This window comes from Protomyctophum bolini, assembly GCF_963924005.1.
Source record: "Protomyctophum bolini genome assembly, chromosome: 14".
NCBI lineage: Eukaryota > Metazoa > Chordata > Actinopteri > Myctophiformes > Myctophidae > Protomyctophum > Protomyctophum bolini.
In genome coordinates this window covers 14,364,080-14,378,176 of record NC_137875.1, presented here as the reverse complement: position 1 = coordinate 14,378,176, position 14,097 = coordinate 14,364,080, and the positions used below count along the sequence as shown (strand labels likewise).

General features: G+C 43.3%; 1 protein-coding gene across 1 annotated transcript in view; it reads right to left on the bottom strand.

Moving 5' to 3' along the window:
• Positions 1-7,977, bottom strand: part of cdhr1a (cadherin-related family member 1a) — a gene marked incomplete at both ends in the record, with an annotated part of 344,833 nt that extends 336,856 nt beyond the window's left edge. The window contains one exon of the mRNA XM_080782869.1: positions 7,938-7,977. Coding sequence (XP_080638995.1) covers positions 7,938-7,977 — 40 coding nt within the window. The remainder of the gene's footprint in view (positions 1-7,937) is intronic.
• Between the last annotated feature and the right edge of the window lie 6,120 nt (positions 7,978-14,097).

The following is a 14,097-nucleotide window of genomic DNA, read 5'->3' as shown; positions in this document are numbered from 1 at the left end:
TTAGTTATGGAAATGGATTTTAAGCATGCAAAGCATTACTTGCACCAACTTTGAGCTGGAATTATGGAGAAAGAAAAACCTAAACGGGCGCTGTGAGCCTATAGCTGTGACGCCGAAACCATTAAAGGGAGTGAGGATCAAGGTACAGCCTAACCTGTAATGATCAAAAGAGACAACTCATTAGAGAAGTATATTGACCTTAAAGAGGGAATTAATTTCATAAATTACTAACTCCAAAAGGTAGGAGTGGATTTATCCTCGCTAAAGTACAATGCACACTGTAATCCAAGCACAGCTAAAAACAGGCAGATGAAGCCATTCCAGTGAAACAAGAGATTTAACAATCAGTTGTAAAGTCAGGTCAGTTATGAGAGATTGTAGCTACAGTCCGTCACTTATTTTAATTAATACAATTTTATTTTAGCCAGAGCTAGTATAATAACAAGTAAGACCCACAAATGCGGGAAGCGAACGCAGCTCGTAAATTGCAACAATTAGAATAAATGACATACTTTTTTTTCTTTAAGTTTTCCTTTTTTTGTCTCTTTTTGTTTAAGTGTTCTACTGTGTGTGTGCCTGCGTGTTTTTTCTGTGTGTGTGATACACCCGCCCTCTGGTGGCGGTGTAACAGCGGGACAGACAGACAGACACACAGACAGACAGACATGATCTGCAGGGTCTCATAGTTAGTGCTCATTGCGTTCGCAATAATACAGTATAACTAGTAGATCTTGTGTGTTTGGGGGTGTTATATCAACACATTCACTCCCAATGACGTGTGACATGTCAAAACAGTGTTTCCAGTGTTTACCGCTATAGCTTGCATGGCGCTCTTTGCTAACATATGAGAAACCATTTCCATCTCTCACACAGAGAAACAGGATATCACGAGATCACAAAATCCGGGTTTATTCGGGTCGCAGTGCCATTTTATTTCTTTTGCAGAAGCACAGAGAAAGCCTCCGTGTTCGGTTTAGCAATGACCGGGCAAACTGGAGATAAATATTCTGTGACTACTTCAAGGAGTTTCAAGGTTCAAGGAGTTTCATTGTCATTCCATACAAGTACAGAATGACGCGCGTGCGTGCGTGAGTTGCAGTGGTCAATGCGTGTTAGGCTGCTCAATAGTCAGTGGCCAGTGGTGGTATTTCCGTTCTGAAGTGGACATACATACATGGAGACACACTAACGGACAGACATTGCTGGTACTTGGAGTGGCTAGCAGCACCACTCAAAAATAGGACTCTCTAAAATTCATGAGAGACGACATACATAAAGCCTAAAGTGTAAAACGTAATTGCACAACCACTGACATTGCACATGTCCATTATAAAAGCAGCAGCAGCAGCATTAATACGAAACAGGCAACAGCATTAAAAAAGAAACAGTTCACGTGTCACAGTTCAGTTCATAGTGCAGGGTTCATGTGTAATCTCACAGATCAGTAGTTCAAAGGTCACAGTTCAAGGTCTAGAGTTCATGATTCTCACAGGGAAGAAGCTATTCTGGTGGTGCTGGCCTTAATACTACTAAAACTAAACTAAATACTACTTAAAGAGAAATAAAGAAATCGCTGGCAGTGGATGAATCAATTTATATTTGTAATTATATTTATTTGTTTTAATTTAGAGTAGCCAATTATTTATGTAAATGCACCATGCTTTCACTCCCCCGAACACAGGCCAATAATTGTGTTCCCCTGATGCCCGAAAATGCCGGATACACCCTGGTAGATTCGAACCCACAACTTCCGTGGTGGTGGCCATGCTGGCTTTACCACTGCCCCACCATGCTGGCTTTACCACTGCCCCACCATGCTGGCTTTACCACTGCCCCACCATGCTGACTTTACCACTGCCCCACCATGCTGACTTTACCACTGCCCCACCATGCTGGCTTTACCACTGCCCCACCATGCTGGCTTTACCACTGCCCCACCATGCTGGCTTTACCACTGCCCCACCATGCTGACTTTACCACTGCCCCACCATGCTGGCTTTACCACTGCCCCACCATGCTGACTTTACCACTGCCCCACCATGCTGACTTTACCACTGCCCCACCATGCTGGCTTTACCACTGCCCCACCATGCTGACTTTACCACTGCCCCACCATGCTGACTTTACCACTGCCCCACCATGCTGACTTTACCACTGCCCCACCATGCTGGCTTTACCACTGCCCCACCATGCTGACTTTACCACTGCCCCACCATGCTGACTTTACCACTGCCCCACCATGCTGGCTTTACCACTGCCCCACCATGCTGCCCCACCATGCTGGCTTTACCACTGCCCCACCATGCTGACTTTACCACTGCCCCACCATGCTGGCTTTACCACTGCCCCACTAGTAGGCCATAAATGGCCAACTAGTGCGCAAGCAGAGCGCGCAAGTACTTTCGACTGCTGTAGAACGTCACATTTACACATTTTCGCATTTTCATTTTCGCATTTCCGCATTTTCACATTTCGCATTTTCACATTTTCGCAATTTCATTTTCGCATTTTCACATTTTCGCATTTATATATATATATACATAATCAGTCAAATAAAATAGCAAATTGTGCCTGATTTGCTGGGACCAGAGTACATGGTGTGTATACTGTATGTATGACTAGCTCTCAATGATGACGTAAGAAATATGGTCATTTATGTAATCTGGTCCCAGCAAACCAGGCACAAATCTGCTGTTTTATTTGCATACGCATCAAGTGGCGGGTTGGCTGGCACGGTGCACACAGACCGGGCGAAATGATTACTTGCGCGCTCTGCTTGCGCAAGTAATAATAATAATTATTATTTATTAACTGACATTTGGCTGCTACCAACTAGTGGTAAGTAGATGTACAGGATGAGGCCGAATAATTGACAAGGCTGATTGGAAGGCTGTGATGCAATGCAATATTACTACTACTACTACTACTACTATTAGTACTAAAAAAAAAAAAAAAACTAAAAAACATCATTTTTTGCATACACTCACATAAATATACACATACACGGATGCAGACACATGCACGCACACTCACATACAATTAAATGGATTGCTTTCTGCTTAATCATGTCATGAAGCCATATTCATAACGCACGCCAGTAGTCCAAATGCCTGACTGCATCACGATGCATAGTGAGCTTTTTAATCCATCCATCCATCTTCAATCACTTATCCGTAGTTGGGTTGCGGGGGCAATAGCTCCACCAGTGAGCTCCCGACTTCCCTCTCCAGGGCAACATTAGTGACATCCTCCTGGGGGATCCCAAGACGTTCCAAGGCCAGTGAGTCGATGTGTTTCCTCCAACTGCGCCTTGGTCTGCCCCGGGGTCTCCTCCCAGTGGGACGTGCCTCGGAGACCTCCCTAGGGAGACACCTGAGCCCGAACCACCTAAGCTGGCTCCTTTCACTTTTGGCTCACTTTTGATGCGTATGCACCGTCCCAGCAAATTGTGGGACCAGATTACATGGTGTGTATATGTATAACTAGCTCTCAATGATGACGTAAGAAATATGTGGATTAAAGGACCCAATGCCAGAGTGTAATTGGTTTTCGATGGTGACGTAATGACGATATGTTTTAGTGTTGGGAGGATTAAAGGTAATGCTCCTGTGTATACATGTACTGTATGTAATCTGGCACCACTGCCGTATCAGGCACAATTTTCTGGGACAGTGCATACGCATCAAAAGTGGCGGGACGTCTGGGACGGTGCGTACGGCGCGAAGTAACCACATTATACCGCTAATCAACTTACACTCATATCTGTCCGACAGGCAGCAGTTTGTCTCCACCAACGGTTCCAGCTCCCACCATGCCCCAGTAAACCATGGAGTGCCACAAGGCTCTGTACTTGGTCCCATCCTTTTCACCATTTACATGCTTCCGCTCGGTCAGATCATCCGCCAACATGATCTACGGTTCCACTGCTATGCTGATGATACACAGCTGTATCTCAGTACTACACCAACCGCTCTGCTCCCCCCACAGTCCATTGTCAACTGCCTCCTCGAAATAAACACCTGGATGACCACTAATCTCCTCAAACTCAATAGCAAAAAAACCGAGCTCATGGTGATGGGTCCCAAGGCTCAGCTTGAGAAGATTGGACATTTTCTTCTCCAGGTGGATGGCTGTTCCATCTCTCCATCCCCTGAAGTACGCAACCTGGGTGTCATCCTGGACTCTACCCTCTCCTTTCAATCCTACATCAAATCTGTAACTAAATCTGCCTTCTTCCACCTCAAAAACATTTCCAGACTCCGCCCTTCACTCCCAGACTCTGTTGCAGAGACCCTAATCCATGCATTCATCTCCTCCCGGCTGGATTACTGCAACGGTGTTCTGTTCGGCCTCCCCAAGAAGTCCCTTGACAGATTGCAGTACGTGCAGAACTCAGCTGCCAGAGTGCTCACCCGCACAAAACGCTAGCAGCACATCACCCCCACCCTCAAACACCTCCACTGGCTCCCGGTTAAATTCCGCATTCACTACAAACTGCTCCTCCTCACCTACAAATCCCTCCATGCCCTTGCCCCACAGTACTTGACTGACCTCCTCAAGGACTACACCCCTGGGCGGAACCTGAGCTCTTCAGACATGGAACTCCTCACCATCCGTCATGCAAAACGACGGACTCTCGGCGATAGAGCCTTCTACGTGGCAGCACCTGCCCTCTGGAACTCTCTCCCCTTGGAGATCCGCCAGACTCCCACATTGAACTCTTTCAAGTCCGCACTGAAGACACATCTGTTCAATTTGGCTTTTGGCAACTAGTTTTGTTTTTGTTTCTTTTGTCTTGTTAAGCGTCCTTGGGTTTCTTGAAAGGCGCTGTATAAATCCAAGTTATTATTATTATTATTATTACAAATTACATATACATATACATAGTATATGTATATGTAATTGGTTGACAATTTGTAGCGGTCGAAAGTACTTGCGCGCTCTGCTTGCGCACTAGTTGGCCATTTATGGCCTACTAGTGTGCAACAAGCAAGTAGCCTATGCACTCGACAGAGTGCAGTTCTAGTTAATATTAGTAGTAGTAGTAGTAGTAGTAGTAGCGACCGAAGGTCACAGTTAACTATGGAATCGTGCATTTCCCGTCAGTGTGTGTGTTGGTTGGTCGGGGTGAGAGAGCATGTGACATCACGTGACATCATCAGCGATGGAGCATGTGACATTACGTGACATCATCAGGGATGGAGCATGTGACATTACATGACATCATCAGGGATGGAGATCCCTGATGTCATCAGTATTAATCCCATACAGTATGGAGATCCCTGATGTCATCAATATTGGCCAGCAACTCTAAATCTGACCTCAAACCCTTAGATCTCCATATACTGTATGGAGCTGACATACAGACATTCCTGTTCCTGTTCTGATATTCCAGATGTTGATATTCCCTCCCCACCCATCCTTCCTCTTCGATGTCTCCCTTTTGACTGATACCTGTCCATTTAAACTTTAGACGGGCCTGCGCCAAGCAAAGCTATTAGTGCATCCGTGCCCGGCAGCCGGCGAAAACTAGAGTTCTCAACAGGCCCGAAAATTAAGATTGTACCCCCCATGCCAAAGCGCCAGCACTTGCCCAGCAGTCTGCTGTCACCCAGGCGGATATGTTGATCTGACCCCCCATTCCAAAGCGCCAGCGCTCGCCCAGCAGTCTGCTGTCACCCAGACGAGGTCGCTTCTCGCCCTCAGGCGAGAAGCGACTACTACTGGTAGTAGTAGTGGTAGTAGTAGTAGTAGTAGTAGAGTTAGTAGTATTATCATTGCCTAAAATAGAGATGGCAGGTTGAAAGTGGTACAATGTTTGTGGTCGTTTAAACTTTCATTCAGTTCAACAGAAAACTGAGAGAACTATAATTCCTCTCAAATGACACGTCGTCCATTTTCTTTTTTGTACTCAGCTCGCTGTGTTGTTTTTGAAGGTACTTAAAGGTGACATTGAACAGTGACAGCGTGTGTGTGTGTGTGTGTGTGTGTGTGTGTGTGTGTGTGTGTGTGTGTGTTTATCTGTTTCCCTACACATGCTAATCTGTTTGCATTACTGCTCGTATTTCGATGGTCCCATTATGTATTAGAAAAGCAATTAGCAGTTCATTAAACGTCGAAGGTGTTAATACAAGTCATAAGACTAAGCCATCTGTCGGATTCTCTAGCTCTCCCCGAGCCTAGCTGGCTTTTTAATGCCATCCACTAAGCAACGCTTCTAACCAATTAAGGTTAAACTTGGTAATTTAGCTTTTAAAATAGGACGTCTTCTGTTGCCTGTCTAATAATAGGGATACATATGGTGAGTGTTTGGAGTGAGATAATGAGAGAGATACTGTAGGCTCCTTAATTTGTCTTAGAAATATTAGGGAGGCATGCAGGCAGATTGAAGCCCGAGGACTTAACATATGTCTGGCATTACATCCCCCTCGTACCACGGTTTAACCACTTAACACCCTATAGTCCCCCAGGGCTCTATGCTAGACCCCCTCCTGTTTTCACCTATAATGTCTTCACTGAAAGTAGCAGACCTCCCAAGCTTGTAGATCTGCTTTTTTCCCCGTTTCATGTTTGCCCAGCGGGAATAGGGATGCTAGAGTTCAGATAGATCACAGTGAAGACGAACGATATAATGTACACCGTATGAATTGCGAGCGTTTTTAATATTTAACACTGAGAGTGAGAATTGTACGTATAAGCTAGAGCACTTAAAGGACCTCGTCAGCTGTTTTCAAACTGTCTTCATATAATTGGTCCTCAATAATGCTTATTATAAGATGGCACATTTTCTGTCTACTCGTTCTGCGTCTCAGAGGAGAGCTGTGGACAGTTCAGAAACCTGCCTACCAGTGAATAGGCTTTGTCGTTTGGCAATTTCAAACAACCTCTGAGGATAGAGGATGATCTACAAGCTCACAATGTGTTGCGAGGCGACACATTGTGAGCTTGTAGATCTGATGTTTTCAAAAGATGTCTTGTGAAATGGGATATTCTGCATAATGAGTACTTTCTACTACTAAGTAGTAAAAGTACATTTGGATATAGTCCACTTGTCCAGAATGTGAACCCAGGCATGTTGAGTACACCAACGTTTTATGTTAGAAATGTTGAGTATGGGTATGTTGAGCATGTAGAAACTGCCAGATGCTAACTTGCATTATGTTTAGCAATTTTCATAATTGGCATAATACGTGACCATACATACCATTAACTACCTACTGTATAGAAGGCAAAATATTCAAAATGTCATCATGCTTTATGTAGCATGTGACGTGTGGTTTTAATGATGCTGGATCCATTCGAAGCATTAGTTTTGCCTCTTTGGGCTAAAACGGCCATAGCCACTTGTGCCCAAATGTGCTGACATCATCACATTTTTGATGACGGCAATGGCCGTTTTTAGCCCAATGAGTGTTCTTGTTTTTTTGCAAAAATGCTTGGAATGGATTCAGCATCATGAAAACGTCCTAGTTTGACACATCACATGCTACATAAATACATTTTTTATATTTTCTATAGGTTGTTAATGGTATCACATATTATGCCAATTATGAAAATGGCTCAATGGCCTGCAATGGCTCATACCAAGTTAGCATCCTGCAGTTTCTAAATGCTGGGGAGCCATACTCAACATTTCTAACATAAAACCTTGGTGTCCGGGTTCACAATGGGGCTCTATGGGCTGGAAAGTAGACCTATACCAGTACTTTTACGTAAATGTTTAATTCCGGTCTTTTACTTGTAACAGAGTAGTTCAAATGTAATACTTTTTCCACCACTGCTTTTTTAGTAAGTAAGTAAAGTAAATCCCAAGATATGGACTCCATGCAGGGTTAATGTCCTTAACTGGGTAGTTAAATTACCACTCAGGATTCTGAAGCGTGGGACATGCAAATAAATACAATGCAAGTCAACCAGTATAACCCCAGGCCTCGTACCACTAACACACACACACACACACACACACACACACACACACACACACACACACACACACACACACACACACAAAACTGCCAAGTATAAACGTTCTAAAATCAGACGTGGCATACGTACAAGAGGCTGAATGATGAACCTGTCGAGTCATTTGCTATTTGTTGACTAGATGAACGCGTCGCGGGGCCTCGTCTGTGAGCAGAACAAATGAACGCGGGGATCGTGATTCAATTCATCAACGTTTCTTGAGGATTCAGTGAGATTTGCACTCATTAGCGACTCATCTGTCAGAGAGACACCCTGATCCTGCGGAGAGAGAGAGCGAGAGAGAGAGAGACATGTCTCTTCTCACTTAATTGGGAGCCACACGCACGCACGCACGCACGCACGCACGCACGCACGCACGCACGCACGCACGCACACACACGTGCACGCTCACAGTGAAAAGAGAACGCGTGCAGCTATGTCAACCTTTTTACTTCCCCAAATTCATCTTCCAAAATCAATCCGTCAACATCCTAATTGGCCCCTCACTTTATGATTGCTGTGCTGGCTCAGTAGCGGAGAGCCCTCGGAAAGCTAAATGGAGTCATAAGCTCAGGAGATAAAATGTCGACATGCGCCATGCTCGGCTATCATCTGTTTGTATAAATCTTAAACTGAAAGATATGGATTTAGATGAATATAAGTCTGGGGACATGCAAAGGGGGGGGACGTGTTCAGAGAGCCCTTCGCTTGCACAAAAGTTTGGTATCGTACTGTATATGCAGTAGTTTTCAACCATTTCCATGTCAAGGTTCATTATTATTTATTCTGCATTTGAGCCACGGACCACACCATTTGATGAGATAGCCCACAGACCCAAAACTTTGTTATATATTTTATTTTAGCTGGGGACCACCTGCTGCAACCCCCTCAAGGACCACTGGTTGAGAACCACTGGTACATATATAGGACCACTGTGTGTGGTTTGGGGACACTCAGAGTATACATTGAGGGGGTTTCAGGGGGTCCCCAAGATAAATGATGAATCTTCACCATTATGCACATGAAAAGTATACGGTAAATACAACCAGAGAATTTTGACAAGAGTTTCAGTGTTATCTCTGTACCTGTAGTACATCGACAGTAAAGGAATTCTGCACCGAATGACAGGCCATATATCGGACCAATCGTGTAAATAAAAAAATAAACAAATGAGTGTGGCTCTAATGTCACCAGCCTAATGTGAAGTCAGTCGTATGTAAACGTGTAACTCAATTCAAGTTAAATATTTAGCGGAGTTACTTAACATTGTTAACATTGTTCTTAGGTTTCGGGTCCCACAGATTAGGACATCTAATAGGGTGCTTGGCCGTAATGCATATGGAATTGAGAGAAATTTAAAAAAGGTTGAGAATTACTGGTTTCCATGATCATCATTTCCTTGAAATGTCATTAAATCATGACTTATTTGACGCAATGTCCTCTCTATGCATCTTCTGTGTCGATGCCCTATATGGAAAACGTGTTTTCTCCATATTAGTGACATAAATGTTCTGTGCTGTGATAGGCGAGCATGACTTTTCTGTTCACCGTGTCTGAACATCCACCACTGCATGAAAACAAAAGCAAACATAAAATGACTTGTCTTTAAGTTCTACTGGATCTCTTCTCCACCAGTCCCTCCCTAACATTTTACTCTAGTTTTTTGACGAAATTGTCAATATATTTAGTCATAGTTTTAGTCATTGTAGCGTAGAGTTATTATTTCGTTTTTGTCAGTGAAAAAAGGTAGTTGACGAACATTTTTAGTCCTACAGTTTTAATTGCTGGAATGGCCTGACTTCCACGGCATGAGAACAACGAAATGCAAAGCAGCCGCGAAGCGACGCATATAGCCTGAGTGAATATTGACATATTATCCACGGTGCTGCTCTCATTAGTCTCCTGTGAGGTGGTAATGGCAGATCACCTCTTAGGGCTGCAGAATTGACAGGCTGTGGTCTCCCTCAACGGATATCCAAGAGCCTTTTATTGGCTTCCACTCCCAAACACCCGCCAAACCGATGCCGCCGGGTGGCCTGATTAACCTTGTTGATACCTTCTGAAGCCGGAGAAGTATCACAGAAAGTTCATTCAGTCATTAGCAGCCGCAGAGAAGAATTCAATTCTGCACACTCTGGGGTTTATTAACGTATACGTTCCTTTACCCAAGCATTTCTTTACTCGCCTGTCTTTGCTAACAGTGCTGTCGAAACAATGTAGCATTCATATTATCAACAGACTAATAGATAGTACGTCTATATCTATAGATTGTGCTAATAGTAGTGTGTGGATTAGTGGGAAGAGTGAAAAGATTCCGTACAAATTGGTTTAATACCAGTGTTGATGTCGTCAACTAAAACTACGAAAATAATATGTTTGTCGACTACCTTTTTTTACAGACTAAATATATATTCACAATTTCGTCAACAAATAAAACTAGACTAAAATGATAGATAGGGACTATAGGTATAGAAGAGATCCAGTATAAATCATTTAATATTTGGTTGCGTTCGGGTGTTGCGGCTCTGACAATAGCATAGCTTGTATAGATTGGCTATTTTCGGCATGCAACCAAGTGTAAAATAAGGTATTACGAATAGGCCTGCCAAATATTGCCTACCAAAATACATTTTAGTCTATTTAGTTGACTAAAATCTTATGATATTTAGTCGAGTAAAACTAGACTAAAACTTTTCAGATAACTAAAATATAACTAAAAATAAATGAAATTTTATTCAAAAGACTGACTAAAACTAAATCAAAATTTCCTATCAAAATGAACACCAATGCATAGACCTCCTGTACCGTCTCTCCATGTAGGCTAATAATAGAACCCATCGTGTTATTATGACTATTATAATTCCCTTTGTAGAGAGAGAACACACACGGCGGCGAGAGATAGAGAGAGAGAAAGAAAGTTTTTCCTCAAATCTCCTCCTTAATGAACAGGTGTCTACATAACACAAGCCCACCGCGCAGATGGCGGGCGTAATTAGCAGTCATTATGGTGGTCTTCAGGAAAGAAGGGCCAGATCTGTGCGGCTTGCACAGAGTGCCTAACCTCTTGCCCCTCTGACAGGGCCCGCGGGGGGGGGTGGAGGGGGGCCCACTGACACGTGTTGTTCTCCCGGAGAAGCCAAAGGTGGAGGTCCCCCCATTCACTGTGTGTCATCCTGATGTGCTGCGGCTCCCAAGACGTGTGTTAAAGGATCACACAGCGGTGTCAAGAGGGGCCTCAGCCCCGCGGTCACAGTGCTGCTGCCGCAGACCAGACAATGACCAGAAAAGGCCACCGACTTGAATAATTGTCTTTTTCCCCTGTTGTTTCAGAGAATTCCGTATGAAAGAGCGTTTCCGTGAAAGAAATGAATCCCGTTTCGACACAGCGGGGTGTTGTTGTTTTTCTGAAGCGTTTGCTAAAGTGGTGTCCTTGAGTTATTGTGCTTGGCTCAGCTGTGGCATGCACGGCATTCTTTTCATTTCATTTCATTTGATCAAAATGCTGTTATTATAATACTATTTTTATCACAAGCTCAATTAATTTCCTTCTTGATGACTTAACCTTGCGTGGACAAAGGTTTCAAGATTCAGTACGGATGTACTGTATACATTTTATTAGAGCATTATCGGTATTATATTGATTAATTCAACTTGAGCATTTTCTCTACAAAGTCCATCTTCAGTTGATTGAAGGCTGTTGAGCATCTGATGGAAAAAACTATCTCCACAACATGAGAAATAATAAAATAATTGTTTGGCAAAATGTCAGGTGAACCAAGCTTTCTAGTTGTACTACTATCACACCCTATGCATGTGTCCGGCTATGAAACATCACCTAAAGCGGCACATTCTTTTGTACATTCAATCATTTTGAAAGGCTTGCGGCTTTCAAGAAGAAACCAAAAATACACAGGGAAGACATATTTGAATATTATAACCACACCTGGAGGTCTATTAAAGTAATGTTAACTTCATAGACAAAACTACAAAACTGAAAAAGTACAAAAATCACGGCACTCCATCTTTAGAAGAAAAGGCTGCATTGCTGAACCAATCAAAATTCATGAGGGCAGTCCTTCACATTGGGGCAGTGACGTGATTGGTTTCCGAAGCAGTAGGCGTGGGTTTGTTAGCAGCTATTCTCGTAGCTGTTCTAGCAATTTCCTTGCATTTAGAAATCCCCAGAAAAGACCTCTGATTGTCCGCTATCGCGAGACCAAGGAGCATATTATGGCCTGTGGTGCACTAACATGGCATATTTTATAAAGCACTTTGACAAAAACCTCCTAACTCCACTTGAGATGGATGTTTTTTTTTTTTCGTTTTTTTAATTAACATTTTAGAGTTAGGTGGTTTCTTCCAGACAGCAGAGATATGGGGCTCCATTTTCGTCACCGTTAAACCGCTTATCCCTAAACTTCTTTGCCTTTTTTTTTTACTATTTTGCAAAACATTTTTGAATAGTTAAAAATGGCCAGTCTACAAGCTCACAACGTGTCAATGTAGATTGGCTATTTGAACTATTCAAAAATGGTTTTCAAAATAGTAAAATAAAAGGCAAAGTAGTTTAGGGATAGGGGTTTAACGGTGACGAAAATGGAGCCCATGGTCTGTGGTGCACTAACTGGCACCCCAAGTATACGGCTGCTGTCGGGGCAGAAACCTCTTATCTCCATATTTAAACTGCTTGTGTTTTTTCTACATTTTTTTCTACATTTTTCAGAGAACCTTTTAAGTGCATTTCCACACATATTAAATATGTTTTTTTTAAATCATTTGAATGGCTTATATAATGATGGATGCATTTCGGGGAGATCTCTAAAAAAAAACCTGGTTCACAATTCAGAGCCGATATATTGTACAGTATGGACGAAACAAACAAACCGAGACATGCATGGTGCTGCTTTGCGTGACCTCTTGCAGACGTGACCTTTAAGAAAAACAACACGGCTTTTCTTCCGGCTGTTACCGTAGCGTAGAGCTACCTATGGAGACCGCAGTTGGCAGCACGGCCGGGGTCATTCTCTGTTCATGTCACCGTTCATGCCCGGCTACACTTCTGTTGTTGGGGCCACTGGTGGGGGGAGGGGGGGGGGGGGGGTTGGGGGGCGAGGCAGAGGCACGATGCCGGCATGGGGTGGTGGTGGGGGGACGCGGGGGGACGCCGATAGGCTTGTAATTTCCCCTCACTTAGAAATAAATTCCATCTAATCTCATTCCACCATGTCAAATGTGCGGCGTGACACGCTGTTTTATACTGTAACATTTGGTTATACCGAAACAGCTCACTGCCTCTCTCGCTTCCAGACCGACAGCCCCTGGATATTAAAACTACGGGTGTAATATTTCACTGAGATCGAGTTGTGTGGCTTAACCCGTTGAAACCGCGAGAGCATCCGGGTCATTTATTTAAAATTTTACATCATTTTGCATTGCAATCTTTTAACATGCATGATTTTGTACTTTGGCTATAGATACAAAAATTGCAGATCTACAAGCTCATACATAGTGTGTCACTTTGTGCGCTTACAAGCTTGAGCTTGCAGATCTGCTATTTATAGTTTTTATTTTTATTGTGAACATATTGTACACATCTTTGTATTGTATAAACATACTTTATGCTATCGAGGGTCCGTGAACAAATACATACAGTACTTACATACATACTTTTTTTCTTTTTCTTCCGAAAACTGAAGACATTTGTACAGTAGAATGCATGGGCCTCAGGCCTCAATGTCTTAAACACAGTGCATTAGCCTGGCCCTGATAAATACTTGCACTAAGTTTGCAGTCTCACGTCTCTTATCCAGTATAAGCTCGCTCGGCGGCGGCTGCACACTCTATGGCTTCTTTTTACAGGCGGCATGATTTAGTGTGATCCTCTCACATTACAAACCAAGGCCGAATCTGCAGCGGCGAGACGATGACCTCTGCTCATCTCTGAACCACTTTCAAACTGGCCTCCCTGTGGGCCTGTCGGCATAGGTGAAGTCCCCCCCCAAAAAAACTAATTGCCAATGTGCAAGCTAACGTGTTACGTTGTGACGTGCGTGGTGGCCTATTTTCTATATTTGTCCTCCAAAGATATAGTTAATGGTATAGGTAAGAGTTTAAGTAGTTTACTATTAGTTTTAT